The sequence below is a fragment of the Micropterus dolomieu genome, linkage group LG18 (assembly GCF_021292245.1).
Source record: "Micropterus dolomieu isolate WLL.071019.BEF.003 ecotype Adirondacks linkage group LG18, ASM2129224v1, whole genome shotgun sequence".
Classification (NCBI taxonomy): domain Eukaryota; kingdom Metazoa; phylum Chordata; class Actinopteri; order Centrarchiformes; family Centrarchidae; genus Micropterus; species Micropterus dolomieu.
The window spans coordinates 7745376-7767090 of record NC_060167.1 but is presented as its reverse complement, the minus strand read 5'-3'; the positions used below and the strand labels follow the sequence as shown (position 1 = coordinate 7767090).

The 21715-nt window shown below is 39.3% G+C and overlaps 1 protein-coding gene across 3 annotated transcripts in view; it reads left to right on the top strand.

Moving 5' to 3' along the window:
- mtss1 (MTSS I-BAR domain containing 1) overlaps positions 1-20575 on the top strand; it is a 69295-nt gene extending 48720 nt beyond the window's left edge. For 2 of the 3 annotated variants that reach the window (XM_046076356.1, XM_046076357.1), the window contains exons 8-15: positions 5172-5329; positions 5438-5545; positions 5930-6027; positions 8111-8189; positions 12869-13000; positions 13581-13731; positions 14372-14398; positions 15657-20575. In XM_046076356.1, coding sequence (XP_045932312.1) covers positions 5172-5329; positions 5438-5545; positions 5930-6027; positions 8111-8189; positions 12869-13000; positions 13581-13731; positions 14372-14398; positions 15657-16957 — 2054 coding nt within the window. In that variant the 3' untranslated portion in view covers positions 16958-20575. The remainder of the gene's footprint in view (positions 1-5171; positions 5330-5437; positions 5546-5929; positions 6028-8110; positions 8190-12868; positions 13001-13580; positions 13732-14371; positions 14399-15656) is intronic. The other variant, XM_046076358.1, reaches the window with a different exon arrangement.
- Positions 20576-21715: the final 1140 nt, after the last annotated feature.

The window sequence follows — 21715 nt, the reverse complement described above, 5'->3', positions numbered from 1 at the left end:
AAAGTTGCATGTGAAGACACTCAAGCTTCATCAACGGAAAGCAGAAGATGGAAGACGTCACAGTCGTCCTGGTCACATTGTTTAATTGACAGATCATCTCTGGGAGGTGTAGTCCAGAGCAACAGCGATGAGATAAGTGCCTCTCACAATAATTGTCAGGTTACATGTGTCTGATTTAAATAGAATTAAATTAGGATTAAGTTACTTAGACTTTGGCTAATGTGAGGCATCACGTTTGTTAGCTTTTCAGTCACTCCTAATATTAACTGCCAAGTCAGACACATCACCGCTTTGAGAAAAATACCAGATACCCATCAGATGTTTTACCCACTACATGATCTCTTTGTCAGAGTCGGAGAGTGATAATTAAACGAACTCGTAACCTGTTTTGAAACAAACATGAGGTGTTACTGCAGTATATTTCTCAGCTGATGAGAAGAAGCTTGGTCTGAACTGTGTTTCACCTTTTGAACAGAGGGGAATGAGTTGACTCAGTGCAGAACGGAGCTTCTGAGTTCAGGTCTTTGTGTTTTTGTGGGTGGCGAGCCAGGGCCTTGTAGAAACACGCTGCCTGTCTGTGTTTCCACAGACGTCAGGCGGACTAACAGCACGCCGACATTGAGCTTCTATTAACAGCGTGGAAATTATCATCCTCTCCATGCTCCCACACACACCTGAGTGAACAGGTCGTGTTTAGGTTGAGCTTTAGGGCACAAAGTCTGCAGTGTGTGTGTTTGGCCTTGGAAACTGCTTCTCACTGTTTTCCAGAGGATTTACTGTCTGTGTCTCTGTTTTTCTGCCTCTCTCTCTATTGTAGTTGGAAAGAGGTTTTGTTTTTACCATATTTAGAAATTAGAAAAATGTCTCAAAATTGGAGAAGAACGATTCAACTGAAATCATGTGAACAGATACGCCCTGAGATCAGCTCCTGAGACTTTGCTTGTGATCAGGATGGTTGTAATGTTTCAACCAAAACAATCACGCTGTTCTCTTGTGCCAGTGGGAAACGGTGATGGATTTAGATTCTTTGCTGAAGTAGAAGTCACAATACTCCAATGTAAAAGTACTGCATTCAAAAGTAAATGCACTCATAATGCAGCAGAATGGCCCCTATCACTGTTGTATGATTTGATGGTTATTTCTGATCATCATGTTGGCAACATTTTAATGTTGTAGCTGATCAAGAGGGAGCTGATTTTAATTGATATATATGTTTGGGCAGTTACTCTACTAAAAGTACAATATTTACATAAAATGGAAGTACCCAAGGACCCAATTAAATGTAAATGAAGCCCTGAATATGAAACCATGATAGAAGTTGCAGTGCTGTGAAACTCCTCCCTGTTGGTGGAGCTCGCCAGTCCTGCGCTTATTTTTAGGCGTGTTTCCACAGGCGGCGTGTTTCCACAGCTGGGTGGTCTGCAGGTCAGAGCTCTATCTGTCTTCTCTACCTGCAGATCTGAACCCACCAGGCTCAGGCCAGATCAACACTGTACCACACTGTTCAACTCTGTCACTGTCTCTCCACATGGCTCGAATACATGATTCCTGTCATTTAGAAAAGAGTCTGATTAATTCAGCTGCTGATTGTTTTGTGCTGATATTCAGATAGTTCAGTTTTACTTCAGAGATTCTCCGATTGCAGTTTTCTTGGTCGGTTTATAAATATATCTTAAAGTCTGACCTGCACATTCCAACTTCTCTCTCTCCACACTATAATTGACAGTATACAAACATTTTTAAAGCTTTATTAGGATCCCCATTAGCACCAACAGAATGACTATTCTTCCTGGAGTCCATTCAATTGTATGTTCATAATAAAACATCAACTATTAAATAACTTTTATATTTTCTCCAAAACTGCATCAGGTTTCAGAATACTGTATATTTTATTTGATATTTAGATTAGCGTTCTATAACGATCAAAACCGCTATGGTACAGAATGATCTCGGCACCAAGATAGGTGTGTTCAGTGTTACTTTACCTGGTCCGTACACCGTGTCCAAATCTTCTAAGGTAATACCAGATAACATCTCTCTCTCTGTTTCTCTGCAAAGTGCTAAAAGGGGTTGCCAAATATAGCCTGCTTAGGCAACTGTTAATATACCTGGGCTGTCTGCACAAGTAAAGTGCAGGGATACACTGCTTATTTGGGCCTTACAGGTATTAGAAACTTCCACAGCAATGACATGTTTTAGCATGTTTGTCTGTGACAATAGACTGACTGGCTCATGGCTGATCAAGCTGAAAACCAACCAATTCTGGTTTATCTCTATTTTACCTTTCCATGATGAAATGAGACATATTTACTTTCCAGGCAAATCTGGTCTGGCTCTATGGATGGCAAAGACTGAATTATCTCAACTATTTGATGGATTTTCAGTTTGTCCAATACTTTGGTTTAAACCTGCAAAACCAACATTCCCATCAGCCTCAGCTGTACTTAGTGTATAGGGGTTATTAGTATACGTTAGCATGCCAACATGCCCAATTAAGATGGTAAACATGTTAAACATTGTACCTGCTAAGCATCAGCATGTTAGCATTTTTATTATTGTATGTGCATCTTGCCATAGCAGCATTTAACATTAGTGCAGCCCCTCAGACCCACTAGCATGGCTTTATGCTCTGGCAATGGTAGTTAGAAGAGGAGTGTGGAATAAACTAAACGGAGAGTTTTAGGAGAGTTTAAGGTGGTGACATCTTGTGTAACTGTATAGCATCAACATACAGATGCCAAATATCCATTTTATCAATGTTGTAAAGATGTTTTTCAGTTGCACTGAGTGATGTTACCCTGTACTGACAGTGTAACATAATCCTCTGGTCATTCTGGTCCAAATGCTCTTTCAGAGGGATTTTCACTTTGACAAGTCGGTCAGATTCTAAAGGAGATCCTGACAACGCTGAATTATTGTTGTCGTCATTGCGTTAAAATTGTGAGATTTTAAATGTAAAATCACCTTATGCTCTGTTTTTGCTTATTGTTACTTGTCTTAGATGTTTTAAGCTTCTCTGTATATAATAATGTATGTGCAGAGTTTGACTCTAGAAGAAGTTTAAACTATCACGTGTTGAACAGAGAAAGTTTTTCAGCGCTCCCCTTAGGAAACTTGAAGCCTCCAGTGCACATACACTGATAATGGACTTTTCAGTGAAGTAGAAGACATGTAGTAAAGTAAGCGTATTGTGGCGATCTGCACTGCATCACACACACAGCCACCAGTCAGTTCAGGAAATATCTGTGAAACGGTGTTTCAAACTAAACCACAAGTCTAAAAGAGGCCCAGTCTGTCCAGAGTTACAGTTACCAGTGCGCTGCTCACCAGCATCAGAGGCTGCGGGGTCGGGGAACTCCGGTGTTGTTGGAGAATTTCTAAGCTTGTCTATTAAACATGAGAGGCATTGCTTGTTTTTTTTTTTGTTTTTTTTTCATTGGCCAACTTTTGAATTGAACCTCAAACTGAGTATTTTTTGTTTGCTTACTGGGATATAGAAAGATGGACTGAGATCTGAAGTGACATAAGGACTCATTAATTGGTGGTTGAACTGTGGGTTTTGTATTGAGCGCTTACTGTATAACACACTGTGGTGAACTGTGGTTTTTCTTGTCGTCTGTAGGTAGGCCGAACTGATATTTAATCATATTATTTAATGCCATGACTTTACTCAAATTATCTTTCTCATATTATTAAAACTAGATACTTCTTCTCCACCATTGCTCATAATAATAATTCATGCATCACATGAACAGTGTATGTTTAATCTATCTAATATTGTGTTGGTCATAGTAGAAACTGATTTACTGTTTGTCCATTTTGAATAATACAGAAGGTAAAGAACTTAAAAACTAATCTCATATTAAATCGCAGTATTGGTAAAAAAAAAAAAAAAATGCTATCAGATTATTTTCCAAAATCGTTCAGCCCTAGTTTTTGGTCCAAACACTGAAAATGAATGACATCTGAACATGTAACTGGCACCTTTGTGTTGAGTGATGAGATTTGTGTTAAATCTATCATGAAAGAGCCACGAAATGTCTTCCATCTGCAAGTGAGATGGCTCCAGAATTGTCCTCTGGTTGGCTTTGTAAAAGTGGTTTCTGTCTAAGAAAGACTGGAGGTTTTTGGAGTAGTGAACTGGGTTTTAGGATCATACGATGAGGCTGGTCCGGATCACATGACGCGTTGGTGGAGTCCAGTAAACAATGTAGTAAATCACATCAGAGAGAGAGAGGGGTCCCATCTCTGTCCCCGTCTCTTTCTCAATTCAGATTCTTTCCCTCTCTACATGTCACTGTTTACTCAGTGTCTCAGATTCTTTACAGGCACAAAGTTAATGAATGAGCTATAAATATGCAATAGATCACATGATCACAGCCAAATTAATCTAGATACATTCTCAGACAGATTTTGAGTATGTACTGTAGTGTATATTTTATATTGCACATTTAAACTCAGCGATAAGCGCTTTGAGTATCTATGATAAAGTGCTATATAAATGTAATGCATTATTATTATCATCATAAGGTCAGGCAGCATATGTGTGACAAACAGCTGACCCTCAGCACTGTGTGTGTGTGTCATCTCTTTTTGCTGCCTTACTGTAGTGTTGAGCTGCCCCCTGCTGGTAGGATCTGGTTATCACAGTCTGAGTGCGCAGTTTGCTCCTCGTAGTGTTTGTTTCTGATCTAACACTGTTGTCGATGTCAGATGTACAATCATCAGGGTGTCGGGGCATGATGGGAGGAATTGCTTTTTTTTATCAATTTAAAATTTCAAAGCATATTGGTTTAGTTTTGGACATATTGTCTCCTTCCTTTATGTTTAGAGGCCCTTACTTGTTATTTAGATTAAGTCCTTTTGTAGTCTTGACTAATGCTTTTTTCTGTTTGTTAGCTGCTCAAATATTAAACTTTCCAGCCTATTAAAGTTCCGCATGACTTGCTGTCAATTACAGGAATAAAACAACAGTCTTAGCAAATAGTCTTATTTATCAAATACATATATAAAAATAAAGATTCAGATTTTATAACGGAGAGTAAGATGAGGCAGCTGGATATCTGATACTACTTGTCTGTGTTGTGACAGAGACTGACGTGTACAGTCTGAACAGGTACTTTTAATTCCTGGATCTTTATCAGTTCCCCCTCCTGTGTGTGTTTCTGTAGGAAAGGGAGAGGCCCGGGGCCAGCTGGACAGTGCGCTGCAGGACGTCAACGTGCGTTACGCCGTCCTTGAGGAGACGGAGAAGCGAGCCGTGTGCAGAGCGCTGATTGAAGAAAGAGCACGCTACTGCAGCTTCGTCAGCATGTTGAAGCCTGTGCTGGTCAGTGCTGCGTGTGTGATGATTCATGTCCACCAGTACAGGCCTGAGGCAGCCTGTAAAGCCTTTTGATCTAGAACAACCACATTAATCATTTGTGTGCATGTGTAGGACCATGAGATCAACATGCTGGGTGAGGTGACCCACCTGCAAACCATTCTGGAAGATCTGACCAACCTGACAGCTGAGCCCAATAAACTCCCACCAGCCAGCGAACAGGTACCCTCCTCTTCCTCCCTCCCTCCTATGCTTTTCTTGACCTCTGACATTTCCTGTAGCACCACCCTCAGGCCAAATGTTACATTTTTAGCATATTCTTCTGTGCCATAGAGCTCCATTGTTGTCCAAACACTTGGTGACATGTTCCTTCATTACCACGAACACCCACTGTAGTTTATGACTCTAATGCGGGACGTGTTTAGGAAATGACTGAGCCTTTTAAGAAATTAAACTATATATTTAAAGATCAAAGTCTTTGGTAGGGAAATCAGAAAGTATAGTTTTTTTTCATGTGAATAACACTGGCTGATCCTAAAGCAGCACACCCAGAAACACAGAGTCACCAAAATTGTTGTGTGTTTTTTGTATTTTTTCTTTTCTCAGGTGATTTTGGACCTGAACGGTTCTGATTTCAACTACTCCTATCAGACGCCTCCAGCTTCTCCCAGTAACACTATGTCCAGGAAGAGCAGTATCAGCAGGTAACGCACACGCAAACCACAGCTGTTACTGGTTTACTACATACTGCACTTCTGCTAACAGCATTTCTAATAATGTCAGTCTGTACTGCTGCTTTCTTCTTAGTTTACCACTCTGTTTACATGTTAATAAACAACGACACTGTATCACATCAACAACTTTATTTGTGTCGTACCGTATACAGATTAGTACAATTCAATTCACGGTAGACTGACAAGCCGAAAATAAAACGGTACCAATGTAAACACTAACGAGAAATGTAAGATTAAAATGTAAATAAACATGAGAAAAAACTCTTATTAGGGCTGTCCCCGACTAAGGACTTACATAGTCGAATCAGAATTGTCAAGTGCTGTCTATCGTTGACTGATCGTCGAATCATATGTGTATGTTTGTGAGGGGGTGGGGGGCACACGGTGGCTCCGCTTTAATCTTAAGAAGCTGCAGGCAGGAAAACGGCATGCATGTCGCGGTTCCTCGCAGGTCAATTTCAAGTACTATTGAAAAACGATATAATGTTATTTGTGTGGTTCCTTATAAATGATCCGAACATCCCGTGAGGTGATGACAACTCTGCACAACACTGGTGAAGCTGGTGCTCTGTCTCTCTGCCTGACCAAACACACATACACGCTACGCCCATACATGCGCACTGATGCGCCCTTTCATAAAGCTCCCCTCCAGCCAGTTTTAAATGCAGTTTTAAAACGTTCTTTCTCAAACAGAGAATGGGGGTGTGGTTAATAGTCAGACTTAATACATTACCATGAAAACCAAAAACTGAACGGCTGGAGTGTTCGCTAACGATATGCTGTGTTAACATCACTACATTGTAATGTTTGTTCCACTTTACTGTCTGGCAGGAGTAGCTGTTATCGTATCAGCCTGTTATCAATCATACAGTCGATGGTCCTGTCATGCACTGCACACGATAACTCCCTCCACGTGTTATAGTGCACTTTCTTTACCGCGGGGGTTTGGTGGGCGCCTCTGCCGGTGCATTGGTAAAACGGCTGTCAGTAAAATGCATGTTGCAGACTGCATATAAGACGGTGGCAGGTGAAAGTGCGACGCCTTTCCTGTCATCTGTCCTCCAACACTGCACGCACAAATGCCTCAATGAACATGAACAGCACACTAAACCAAGAGGCGGAAACTAAAAAAATTAAATGAAGAACCCTCTGTTAGCTAACTTTCTGGAATAACTTTTCTAGCTAACTACACCTGGCTAACTACAACTTAGGGTAGTTAACTTGGCTAACTACAAAGACAAACCAACAATCAGACACAGAGAGACATACCTACTGTAAGTTCTAAGTAAATTACATGATAAATTGGTTAGCTAGCTCACAACGATGTTTATCGGCTATGACTTAACGAGGCGTGACGGCGTGACATTTTTTTTAACGAGGCATTACTTAACAACTAAGCAACTTTTGCAACTTCGAGCATAAAATTAAGCTATTTGTCAAAAAATATTTGGCGATGTATGAGGGTAATCAACATTGTAAGGAAATGACTCCGAAATAAGAAATATCGTAGAAATGTCAAAATACACTGGAGGGGGGCTGTAACGGTTTTGATTTTTTCACACACTTTAAAAATAATTATAAAAAGCTTTTTTCTTTTCACATTTTTATTTACAGTATTACATGTTTATCATAATCATAATTATTTATTGGGAGAAAACCCGGTAGTTCTATGTAAAATCAGACATTGAACACGCCCATATTGCAAAAATGCTATGATCCTCCTTTCATTGCTCTACCCATCAAAGCATCGAATCTTGACCTTTTCGGGATCAGCCCTATAAATAATAAAATAATTTTTTTGTTAAATTAAAAAAATTGTTTTCTCAATGTAAGGTGCCTGTTTTGGTGTTGCATCACCTGATCAACTTTAAACGGCCAAAACTTGGGTCAAAAGCAATTTAGAATATTTGTAGTCTCTTTTATGTTCAGTGGAAAAAAGAGCAGCAATGTATTTTTTACTTCTTCTTTAAAAGGTTGTTCTTTATTATTTAATTTTGACATTCCAGTTAAGTTTTTATGTGTTTTTAAATGTAGGGTTTGTGTGTTTTTCTAGTAACTACCAGTCTGGATCAGTGAGGCACGTTCCCTCCTTGGACTCAATCAGCTGTGCTGTCGATGGAGTACACATCCAGGTAACACACACACACACACACACACACACACACACACACACACACACACACACACACACACACACACACACACACACACACACACACACACAGACACAGACACAGACACACACACACAGACACAGACACAGACCGATCAGATTTATTCTGTAGTCTATTAACGTTTTGCTCATATAAAAACTGGGCATTGTTTATTATTTTTTTAGGATTATTTTGCTATCAAAAGTATGAGAATTCATTTGATGAACTTTCTGATGACACTTTATTTGTTTCATAAAATTTCATTACATGTTTGTTGGTTGTTTCAACTTGAAGCATACATTTGATATACACTATAAGGCTAAAAGTATGTGGACACCACATCCTCGAGTGTACCTTTTTTGTTTCGGGCTGTCTTTCCCAGTTTTGCTCTCTTAGTTCCAGTGAATAGAAATCTTAAAGCTACAGTTTGCAATAGTATTTTCGACAGTAGTGTGCTTTGAACTTACAGGCAACAATTTGTGGAAGTTCCTTTCTTGTTTCAACACAACAATGCCCATAAAGCCAGGTGATCTCATCCCCATCCAACACCTTTGACTGTAAGCCAGGCCTTGTAACATCTGTGTTGGACCTTACTGATGCTCTTGTGGTTGAATGGGAGCAAATCCCTGCAGCCAGGATCAACATCTAGTGGAAAACATGACACCAGAAGAGTTGAGGCTGTTACAGCGGCAGATTAATGCCATGATTTTTGGAATAACATGTTAATTTAGGTGATCACATACTTTTCGCCATGTACTGTACGTCAGTGATACTTAACGACTGATCTAATAAAGCCAAGCTAAAATAAATAAATGTATGCTGTTAAGCTTCAATTCCACTAAAATGCTAATTCTGTTTAGGCATGTTTAATATCTTAAAGGCCCATTTCACTCACATACAACACTCCCACAACCCCACACACACTCTGACCCTTCTGCCAGCTCTCAGCACCCAACACCTCCACTTTAAAATTACACTGTTGGCTTTGAGGATCCACGAAATAAGAGCTTTTCACCGTGAGAAGAACTCCACACACAGCTCTAACCCTCTCCTGTGTGTAGCGCTGCTCCTCCCCCTATCTGCTGATTGGCTGTGATGAAACCGGGCGGTCCCTCAGCGAAGGGAGCTCCCCCTCTCGCCTCGGTCGTCAGGGCAGCCGCGGTCACCACAGTTATGCCGCTGGCCATGGCCACCACCCTGCGCTGAGCCGCCGCGTTAGCCGCAGGGATATGACCACTGTGAGAAAAAACAATAACTATTACATTCCTCCCAACCCGAGTACCGTCCTGTGTTTTTACCGTGTTGTAACCGTCTGTCTTCCATCGGTTTAAATCTGACCATCTCACATTATCTCCCGCTGCTTTACCGTGTTATTCCTCATGTTTTCCATCAGCTCACACTTGGCACTGATTTTATACCCTTTGCCTTTGTTTCCACCTTATTTTTCTCCAATTTCCTCCGATTAAACCTCATATATCTCTAATCCAGCTCTGGTTTCCTCCCATAAAATCTTAATTTTAAACTCTTGATCCTATTCAACACAACATTGTACATTTGTGTGTGGTCACATGTACAGTAATAAGTGTTTGCCTGACTTTGTGTATTTGTGGTATATTTTCTGCCTTATCTTTTAATGCGTCATGTCTGTTTGTATCTATAATATTAATCTGTTGTGTTCTCTCTTTGACTCTTCTGATACATTATGTATCTCTCAGTACAAAATTTGACTAACTAAATTTAGTAGATTCTTAAATTTTTGGTAAAACTTGCAGCTGATTTTTTTCTTTTTTAGCGTTCAACCTTCTTAATAGTCATTCATCAATCATTAATCAGTCAATAGTGATTGATTGATTAATTCTTTTATTTTTCTTACTTCAAGCTAAATGGGGCGTCTTTTTTTCTAAAGTTCTTAAGCAGGGGTTGTGCGCTAAAGCCAGGAACTTGACCTTAAATCATTGTGGTCTGCTGGTAGCAGACTGCTTGAGTGTGAAGTAGAACGATAGTCAAGTTTCAGCTTTACAGCTTAATCTATACTTTTTATTTTTGAGGCTGTTATTTCTGCGACAAGCTAGGGCTGGACGATATGGCCAAAAATGTTAACACGATAAAAAAATCATATCATCCGACATCCGATAATTATCACGACAAATCATTATTTCTTTAAGTTTAAAGGCAGATTTTTGCTCCTGAGTGAAAGTTGAAGAAACCAGTTGTCTTATTGTGGCTTTAAACTATTCTTCATGGTCAGAACAAACACTTGATGTCATACAGTGGATCACTTAAGAAATCTGAGTTAGAACATTCAAAACAGTTATGATAAAGTAACACACATGCATGAGTAAAATTAAAATATTTTTTTCAGCAATCTTTTCCTCAATAAAACAAATATCTTAATAGAAAAATGGTAAATTCATTCATGAATCAAATTAATTACATTTATTGAACATTTGTTATATTGTTATTGAGGGAAATTATTTTCCCGCCCTACAACAAACTAATATTTACATTTATTCATTTAGCTGACGCTTTTATCCACAGCGACTTACAATTGCTTTATATGTCATAGGTCGCACGCCTCTGGAGCACCAAAGGCATGTGTCTTATCCACTGCACCATCAACACCCTTCATATCTGCTGATACGTCAGGGTTTTTCAGTCTAGCTTTAACAATTATTTTTATTAGCAATTTTGTTAAAAAGTTACTTTCTCTATTAATTATTTGTTCTATAAAATGAAAATTGTGAAAAATGTTAATCAACATTTCCCATATGCTAAGGTTACGTGTTTAATTTGGTCCCATCAACTATATTTATTTATTAACAAGATAGTTAGTGTACAATGATATAAACCACAGAAAATATGCAAATCCTAACATTTAAGAAGTTGGAACTACAGAATGTTTACGAATCATCAATCGTCACTTGAATACTTGACTAATCATTTCAGCTTGTTATTTTGACTAAATATGTTGAAACGGCTGCAATATATCAAACAGCCTGAAGGGGACAGTCAAGCTGAACTGTTAACGAGGCGTTTCCCCCTTTATTCAATAAGTCTTAGTCAATCTATATTATCAATATGTTACTCCAAACTTTCCACATTTGATCACGTCATCCCGCCCTGCAGTCCTCAACCAGCAGTCGTTCTGCTGTTCAGTATCTCGTTACAAGTCTCTCTCCTGTTACCAAGACACCCACTCTGTTGTGGACATTTGGTGTAATTTCGAGGGTGTTAATATTACTGTCAGTGGTCCTGTGATTTCGGAGTGTTTTCTTGTTAATCGATGATGGAAATATACCAAGTTTGTTTGATTTCATTTTGAAAAGTTTATTTCCAAAGTTAATTACAAGGAAGATGAGCAAAGTGCATCACATAATAACTTTAAAGTGATTTACTGGAAGTCTTTAGAAGTGCCTCATTAGTCAACTGAGGAGTCTTCTGAAGTCATTTAAAACCACCATTAATGCTGTGTTGTCAGTTACTGATTTTGAAAGACACGGCTGGTGATATTTTTCTTCAACAAATCACACAAAGACCCAAATCAACAATCAACGGATCCTACAAACAACTACTATCTAATTCCTCTGTGCCATAGAGCTCCATTGTTGTCTGAAAACTGATAAAAATCACAGTTGCGCTGGTAGACATGTTCTGTCATTACCAAGAACACACACTGTACATTTCAGTCAGTCCCACAAACCCCGTCCTGCTGCCAGAAATACTAGAGCAGCAAATCTGCTGCTGAAAAACAATCCCAAACCAATGCATTTCCTCCATTTTGAGTAACATTCAACAACAGTGAACAGCTATTTTAGGAAATGGTCGAGCTTGTTTTTGTAAAGTATGAAACTATATGAGCTGTTTTTAAAGAATTATGTCTTCAGTAGGAACCACTGATCGTAAGGCTGAGAGCCACAGACTTAGAGTAATTAGTTTTGATCTTTTTTGTGTTTTGTTGACCGTAAGAACAATAAAAAGCATTTTAACGGTTTTGAAAATTAAGACACTTTGGATCCAAACTCTTCAGTCACAATTGGTTTTTGCCAGCAGTCACCTTGTGGAAACCAGCTTCTTCACTTGTTGGCAGTTTCTCTTAAATACCTGTTAACTTGGAAATCTTAACTTTTCCCATTGAACAGAAATGAACAAATCGAGTCCCAGTTAGCTATAGTTTGAAGCTAACTGGGACTCTTCAATGACAAAGGCTAACCAAGTCAACAGAGCCTTTCCCCTTAAAGAAACGGTTCCCACAAATGGACAAAACTAAAACTTGAAATCCTTAACTTTTAAACACCACAGAGTACAAGCTGAAATACTAACATGTTGTGTTTATGTTCATAGACCTGCAGCCAATATGGAAGTCCCACTTAATACAGCAATTGCAAAAGTCAATCAATTAAAGAAATTATATATTTTTATGAACAGCTGACATGGAAATATATGTTTGTCGTTGACTTTTATTTAATGTGAAATGATCCTAGCAACCTCTTTGGTACCTGCTGCTACAGGTGTTGCACAGTAAAATACTTTTATGTGTGATGCGGGACTTCTATGATGGCTCCATGGGATTATATTCTGTGTACTTTGGTAACAATATTGTCGTTTACATTGACGGTACGTGCTCATTAAATTGACTCTGACTGGTTTATTTATCACAGGATGGACTTGGCTCTACCAATCAGCTTGCGGCTGAGGGGTGCGGAGCGGCAGAGAACGGCATGTTGGCCCCGCCACACAACGCCTACACACATCACGGAGAGAGAGCTCGCGCCATGTCTGCGTCTGGGAAGGTAAAACACACACACTGATAATACTACTTAAACTCTTCTCTCAATCCTTTTGTTTAAAATTAAAGAAGGACCTGGTTTCCCCTCTCATCTCCTTCTTTCCTCGTTTCCTCTCGTCTCTTCTCCTATTCCTTTTTTTCTGTCCTCTCCTTCACTCCTCACCTTATATTCTCACCATGTTTCCTTTTATCTCCTTTCTTCTCATCTCCTCATCTTTGTTCTGCTACTCTCCTCACTAGGGCTTAAAGGATTCATTGATTAAATTGATTACTAAAATTCATCGACGCAAATTCTTTGCATCGGGGCTTCATTTAATCCATATAACTATATAGCACGCAGCAGCAGCAGCCGCCAAGCAAAAGTACTTCTTAAACAATGCATCGGTGAATCGTTAAAATAATCTATAGAAGCTTTGAGTACTAAAATCATCGTTAGTTGCAGCCCTACTGCTCACCTTGTTTCCTCCTCTTGTGTCCTCCCTTATTCTCTCTGGTCGGTCATGTTAATTGGAAAACTGTAAATTAAACTTTTTATAAATAACCCTTTTAATAAACTGTATAACCTGATCCTCTCTTTCTCATAGTCGTGCTCGGCCCGGGATCAGCTGGCACTGACATTGGGTGCGTTGAATTCAGACGCCCCGAGGAGCAGCAGGGACTCCCTGCACTGTTCCAGCGGCTACAGCACCCAGACCACCACCCCGTCCTGCTCTGAGGACACCATACACACACACAGTTAGTACACGCACACACACACACACTTAATCCTTTGTCCCTGTGGAGACATCTCATGTATTCCCTAGCCCCTTACCCAATCCTTAGCCTAATAGTAACCTGAACCCTAAAACCAAGTCTTTTTGTCTCCACAGTGACATGAGTCCCCATTGGTTAGTGTGCATTCAAGTTAAAGTCGCATGACGCACACATAAACAAAACAAATTTTGACTACATTTTCATGTCTTTGTGCATCAAAAAGACGTCTAGTTTCCTTCTGCATCCAGCACTCATACAAAAACGGGAGAAAATACGAATGAGCTTCTGATTATGCGCTCTCTGAAGCAACTATGAATTGTCTGATCTAAATAGAAATTAAAGAGGCAGCTTCACCAAAAAACAAGTCCCGACAACATGATTATAAATATGAATGAGCTCTAATCCCAGTAAATCATCTGTATGACTGAGCCTCTCTGCTGTCCCCTGTTGTATATCTCTGGATGAAACTGACTTTTTGCTGACTTGTCTGTCATCTCAGTTGTTAACTAGTTTCCTCTGTATTTCTCTGTGTTACTGGTGTACCATCTCCTCTCTGGTTCTCTGTTGTGCTCTTTCAGTAGTTTTGTGTTTCCTTGGCTAAACTTCATTCCTTCTCTTCCAGCTGTAAAGAGAGATCCTCCCCTCTATGGTAGGTTTCTGACTTCCTGTCTGTTTATGAGCCTGTCTGCCTTCTTATCTCCCAGCTAGAGTCAGGGTTTGACTGCATGTCATCGCATCACATCTTGCTTTACATTCATTTATCAAATCTATTTAGGCTCAGTTTTCCAGTTATAAAGAAAAAGTAGCAGACCGGTTAGTAGGGATGTTGTGATCATGTTTAATGACTGATCCAGATCTGACGACTCTAATATTGTGTATTGAGCCCGATACTTATTTCAACTAAATGTTGATAAAATATGTATCTGACACATTGAAATAACCTGACACACCCTATGTTTCATATATTTAGCAGATTAAAACAATTGATCGATTATCAAAATAGTTGCTGACTAATTTTGATAATCAATCAATCAGTTGACTAAATGCTTCACCTCTAGACATTTTACAAACTATGAGTCACTTAAATCAGTCCTCATTTGGATTTTTGTAAATGTAAAAAGTCCAAATTGATTGTAGCTAAAAGTAGCTGCGGCTGCAACTACCGTTATTAATTAGTTTATCAATTACTTTTTTTTAAAAACTAAACAATTATTAGTTTAAAAGGTCAGAAAATAGTGATAAAAGTGCCCATCACAAGTTCCAGAGTGTCGTCTTCAAATTGCTTATTTTATTTGAAACCCAAAGATATTTTTCATTATATTAAACAGAAAAGCAGCAAATCCTCATATTTGACGTGTTTGTTTCATAAATAAATTTAATGTCTCCTCTGTTGTCAAAATTGTCATCTATTATTATTTTGGTACTAAACTAATGTCCCTTATTTAAATGTGTTGGCTGCTGACATGAATTTCTCTCAACATGAGTATCTTATAAAATGTTAGTGTTAAAACTTTGATGGTTCCTTTGTCCTTAAACAGTGAACCACAAAAGTTAGAAACAAACTGTGTGTGTTTGACCTTTTTATAAAGTCGTACAGTTTTACGTCATTCCCATAAGGTGACGTCTGTTTTAAACATTGTTACTCCTGTTTGTCTGTTTGTGTGACTTAAAAGTAATTGTGTTTAAAAGTAATTGTTTCCTGTTTCCACAATGATGCATCTCCCTAATTTTTCATACACACACACACGACCAGCGAGTCACTGATGTAATTATGTGTTCATGCTGCTTTTGTCTTTCTGTTGACGAGATGAACACTTCAACACATCAAATGTCATCAAGATAACATATAATAGATATCCGGCTAAATGCAGAGCACCAACTAATATTTTCTTTGTCTCTCTCTTTAGTGGACTACGAGACCATCTCTCTCCACGGAGACGCAGACTCCTTCTCCTTACATCACCTCTCTCACGGCAACACACAGTCAGACTTTGACAAGTCCTCGACCATCCCGAGAAACTCCGACCTCGGTGTCCAGTTCAGGAAGTTCGCTCAGTCTAAGCGCCCCTCCTCCACAGTCAGCCTATTGGCTGAGCCCGAATTAACTGGCAGGGTTGTCCACCAGCTGCCGTACCAAACCGCGACAATCAGGCGCAAACCGTCGTCCAAGCCGGCGTTTCGCAGGGGCACGATCAGCGGGGGGGTTCCCATCCCTATCTGCACCCCGCAGGTTCCCCCTAAAGCCATCGGAGGAAATGGTGGGAGTGACGAGAATGTTTTCACAGCGCCCTCTGCTGTTGGAGCAGGAGGTTTAGGGTACAGTAAACTCTGCACCTCCACACAAAGCCTCAGTGCCTTACCGCCTCCCTCTTCATCCCCATACTACCAGCTGGTCCCAGGTCAGATGCCCATCCCGGTGCCTGTACCCACTGTACCCTCCCTGCCACCAGAGCGCAGCAATGCCAAACAGTTTCAGCAAACACCACAGCAACAGCAGCAAATCAACCAACAACTTAACTATCAGCAGCAACAGGGTCAACTGCAGCAGCACAACCAGCAACTGCAGATTCAACAGCAACAGCAATATCATCATCTGCAACAGGTTCAGCAGCAGCAGCAACTACAGCAACAGGTTCAGCAGCAGCAGCAACTACAGCAACAGGTGCAACAGCAACAGGTTCACCAACAGCTACATCCACAGTTTCAAGAGCAACATGTTCAACATCAGCAGCAACTACATCAACAGATGCAACAGCAACTACATCAACAGATGCAACAGCAACTACAGCCACAGTTTCAAGAGCAACATGTTCAACTACAGCAACATGTTCAAGAGCAACAGTTTCAACAGCAACTACAGCAACAGATTCAACAGCAACAATCACTGCTTCAGCAACCCCAGCAGCTGCAACATCAACAAGATCAGTATCAACAACAGCTGAAGCAGAAGCAGATTCTGTTCCAGCAGCAGCAGGCCCAGCTCCAGCCCTCTGCTTCCCAGGTAGAGCCCTCCGGTCTGGGCCACAGTGATCACTATCAGCCCCAGGCTCCTCCACCCTGCATCCAGGACCAGAACCCGGAGCAGCTGAGCCAGGAGGGAGGAGGAGACATGCTGCACCAGATCAGAAAAGTAAAGCTCAAAAGGACCATCACCAACGACCGCTCCGCTCCTCTCCTGCCCCCTCCAACCAATCACAAATTAGGCTGAATGACTCATTTGTTTTGCTTCCCTGCCGGTTAACTGTTTAGTTTAATGGGTTCAGCGGCCAGAAGTGTCAGCACGGACTGCACAGAGCAAAATCAAACAGACTTCCTGTTAAATACAGATGGTTAACTGATTTAATCGCTGAAACTAAACGTGTGTCTTATTTTATTTTCTAAAGTTCTGCTTAAGTTTTAGGCCATTTAGGTTTGTTTTAAACATTTTTGAGACTTTGTTGTCATTTCCTGTTGCTGCAGCGACCCTCTCTTGCCTTTTTTTTGTGTTTGCATTTTGATTGTGCATAAAGTTTTTGTCTGAACCATAGAACTGTTGATTGTTTTAGTAAGCACTCACTTCCTGGTCAGAAGATCGTGGTAATTAGCCTTGGTGTGTTTGATTTGCCTTTTGTCGAGACTCCCAGAATGGTGGGGTTTAGTAATTAGTCAAGTAGCTCCTCTATATTACATGGTTGAACCATGGTGTCTGGAGGTTTTAATTTGTTGGTTGTGGGCCAGTGTCGGTCCGGTGAGTGAATGACATTTCAGTCATCAGAGTTTGATTTATTCTTGGTCATCTCAGAGACTCAAACACCGAACTTGAAGGTCACGACTCTGGAATAAAACCTTGACAGGGTCTGTAGATTGTAAATATGTTAGAACAAAGGAAGCTTTGGCAGCAGCAGGTTGGATGTTTTGCTTAAAGGCACGTTGTTAAAAGGTCACTCACTTTCTTTCACCGCGTACAGTAACTTTAACTGAATATAAGTCAGAATATAACAGTTTCCGCCACAGGGAAGGCAAATGGTTCCACTGAGATACTGTTTGTTGAAAAATGAGATTTATTTGCAACTTTTAGAGGCAACACTGTTTTAGGAGAAGGTGACAATGGATGACGATACCTGAGAACATAGCGGGCTATGAGAAGAACTACAAAGAGAAGTAGAGTCGATCGCAGCTGCTAATAACATTCAGGTCTGTGATGGTTTAACGGCGGTTGTCAGCAGTTACAGGGGACACGCTACCATGTTGGAAGACTTTATTGAACCATCTGCTACCAAAGAAAATACACTTTTTAGATATTAATGAATGTAAATAACTAGAGACTGAACCACACAAGGTTTTCATATTTATATTTGAAAACATTGGCCAACATAAGCAATTATTTTGATAAAGAACCCTTAAATTTGGTCATTGAGAATTGTGATTGAGGTATGTACTGAGTAGACAAACTATGTGATGGAGACACTTTCTAAATGACCACATACATGTTTTTGGCATTGCTTCTTACTTACTGGCTGACATATACCCAACTACATTCACTTTAAGTTGCATTAAATGATGTTTGACTTCTATCAATTGTTATGTTACCAGTAGGAACACTAACGACACCAGAGCCAGATCAATACATCATTCAGTGTTAAGTTAATGTGGATATATTGGTGCATCTGTATACGTGTCGGCCAATACATAGTTTGTCCTTCTGAAAGCACTGAAAAATCTATTCTTATTTTTGCACTGTAAAATATCTAGTTCAGTTCATATCTTGGTCACAAATATGTATTAACTGCATTTAACGGTTCCTTAAAACATCTGTTATTTGATAGACACTTTTCCTCACATAGCATTACAGTATCGCCCACAAAACTCCAGTTTCAGTCTAAACAACACTCATTTAAAAAAGTCTTTGCACAGAAACAAGCAACAATTATTCCTTTATTAAATTACACAGTTACATTTGATCACTTAAGAACATCAAGCATGTGGTGTTTCTTGAATTTGTTCTTAGGGCTGCAACTACTTGATTAATCTGCCAATTATTTTGTCAATTAATTATTTTCTCTTTAAAATATTTCCATCACATGTTCCTGAAGCCAAATGATATTCAGTTTACTATTGCATCAGATTAAGAAGCTAAAACTAGTGAATTTTTAACCCTTTTGCTTGGAAAAAAAACACAGCAGATTTACTTTCTTTAAAAGAGCTGCTTAGAGCCAATCAGAGTCCAGGATTGTGTGTGTTTGCAGCCAACTTTTAACTTTAAATGAAATTATATTTATCTACAGAGTTTAGTTGGGCTCCAGTAGCTGGTTCTATTTTGGATCCTGTTCCAAGTTGGTAAAATATTTAGAGCTGTAAATTTCTTAATTCTCATAAATCTACTATTTGATATGTTATCTTCTCTATATCTTCTTTGTTTTTTTTTGTTTTTTTACAAAACCTGATTCCAGATTGAGTCACTGCTCACATCTCAGATATTTTCAGTGATCAAATACGTTGATGACTTTTTCTCTGGTTGGATAAACAATCAGAAAATGGGGACGCGATTTCGAAACATGGATTCGATCAACGCAGCTTTGTCTTAAATCTGCATATTTCTTCAGCAGCAGCAAAATAATCCCCCTCTCCCGAACGTGATATCAGACTGAATAATCACGTGAATGGATTTAGTTGTTATAAAAGACGTGTTGCCTCTAAAAGTTGCCTGTCAAGTGTCGACTTTATACGGTGAGCCGTCAGAGCATGCTGGGAAGCAGGACTGTAGCTACCGCTGAGGTCATGTCCTTGGTAAATAAGAGTTAACTAGAGCTCAATATATATATTTTTTTTTTTTTATGAAATCCATTAAACATTTGGTCTAAAACAGTAAAAACTAATGACAACTTCCCAGAGCTGAAGTCTTCTTTTGTCTGATTCTTTTGTCCAAAACCTAAAGATATTCAGTTTACCATCATAGAAGACGAAGAAAACCAGCAAACCTTTTCATTTGAAAAGCTGAAACCGGTAAATTTGGCATTTAAAAAAGTCTTAAACGATTAATGGATTCATCAAAATAGTTTCTGAATTAGTTTTTAGAGCAAAAATGTTAAAATGTGACATTTTTGGCAGGAAATTAAAGTTAATAATAAAAGCAATTTAGTATTTTCCACCAGAATGACTTACCTGAAGATATAAATACACAAAATGTAACAGTTTGGTTGGTCGTTCATTGAACATTTCTTTGCCGGGTGGGGCTTTGTGGTCTGAATTCAGGACCTCAGTATCCTGACTACAGCCCTGCTGGGAAGATGTCTGGCAGAAACCAGCTGCATGCTGGGAAATGCAGTCCAGTCTCCGGTCAGCTGGTCGTCCTCTGTTCTCAGAGAAACTTTTGTGTATTTAGGGATTTCCTGCAGCTGATTCAAGTGTTTATATTGTTGATGAGACAGAAACCCTGCCTTCTGATCAGTCTGAGAGCTTCTGATATTCAATAGATTGATTGGACCCAAGTTGTGTGTGTATATAGTGTATTAGTGCTTCTATTCCTGGGAGAGATCTAAATCTATATATAAAAATGTATGTATACATATCCTGATTGTATTTTTGTTGATTTATTGATCAGACGATGTGATCAGATCTGACACCACCATCGGTCGTCACTCGTCATATTTTTGTAGAAAAGCTTTAAAGAAGGAAACACAGTGAACTTCCTGATGTTTGAGGATCTGAAACCTGATTGGATGTCTGACTGTCGAGAAGCAAACAAAGGACTAATGGACGACATGAACCAACGGAATGTAGAAATATTTTGCTCTTCATCTTTTGATGTTCGCTGTGGGATCAATAATAATAATAATTGATTCATCAATTCTGGTGGTACACTTTCTTTGTATCCTGCATTGTTGGTGTCACTAGCTGGAGCAGTTAATATTTAATCTTTACTGGGATTAACTTGTTTCACACTGACTTACACAAAGCACAGATTATTTTGTTTGGGGGGGGGGGGACTGACCTAGTGCCAGGGCTGGAAAAAGTATTATTTGTTCATCTGACAATTATTTTCATTATGATTATCCACTTTGTCTATATAAAAGTTGTACACAGTACAATGTGTTCTCTGCATTTAACCCATCCTAATTGGAAGCAATGGTGCAGCGCCGGGGAGAGGGTTAGTTAAGGGTCCGGGGCCTTGCTCAGGGGAACCTTCGGCAGTTGTCCGTGCTGGACTTGAACCAACGACCCTCTGGTTCCCAAGCAAAGTCCCCATAAACTGAGCTAATGCTAGTTTATCTATAAAGTGTCCTAAAATAGTGAAAGGTGTCACAACTTCATGATTTCCCATCTGCAAATTGTTTGTAAGTTCAAAAACTATAAAATATTTAACTATTCATAAACAAAAACATTTGTGAACAGCAAGACGATGGTGTAATGGAGCACAATGCATAGGATGCTGGTATGAATGTTTTTGTTATGTAGATGAGGTAGCTTGAAATCTGTCTAATTGTACAGTATAGGCTACAGGTAAACGTTCAAAACATTATTGTACAGTGATTTTTCCTGACACACTCTGGAGTTAATCAGTTATCATAATTTACAGATCATTTTTCTGTTGTTTGATTAATTGAAAAAGAGTTTTAGCTCTATTTAATACTTTTTTCCAACCTCCTTGTTGGAAAGTCCTCTGCCTCTCTGTTGTAATGCTGCCATCTGCTGTTCACTTCAAGGTTACAAAACCTCAAGCTGAGATTTGGCTGCAGGAGTAAACTGCTGTAGATGATGGATGGATGAATAAACATAACTGTAAAAACTTAGAAAAATTCATGCGTGAAACACAATAATCATTTTAAGGATAAAATCAGAATTACATAATTTTTAGTGGGTGTTTAGATCGAACACAGCCCTGAATAAATACAACCAGGGCTGCAGCAAGTCATTATTTTCATTATCAGTTAATCTAATAGTTTTATCTATAAAATGAGGGAGAGAAAAGTGAATAATTCCCTGTATT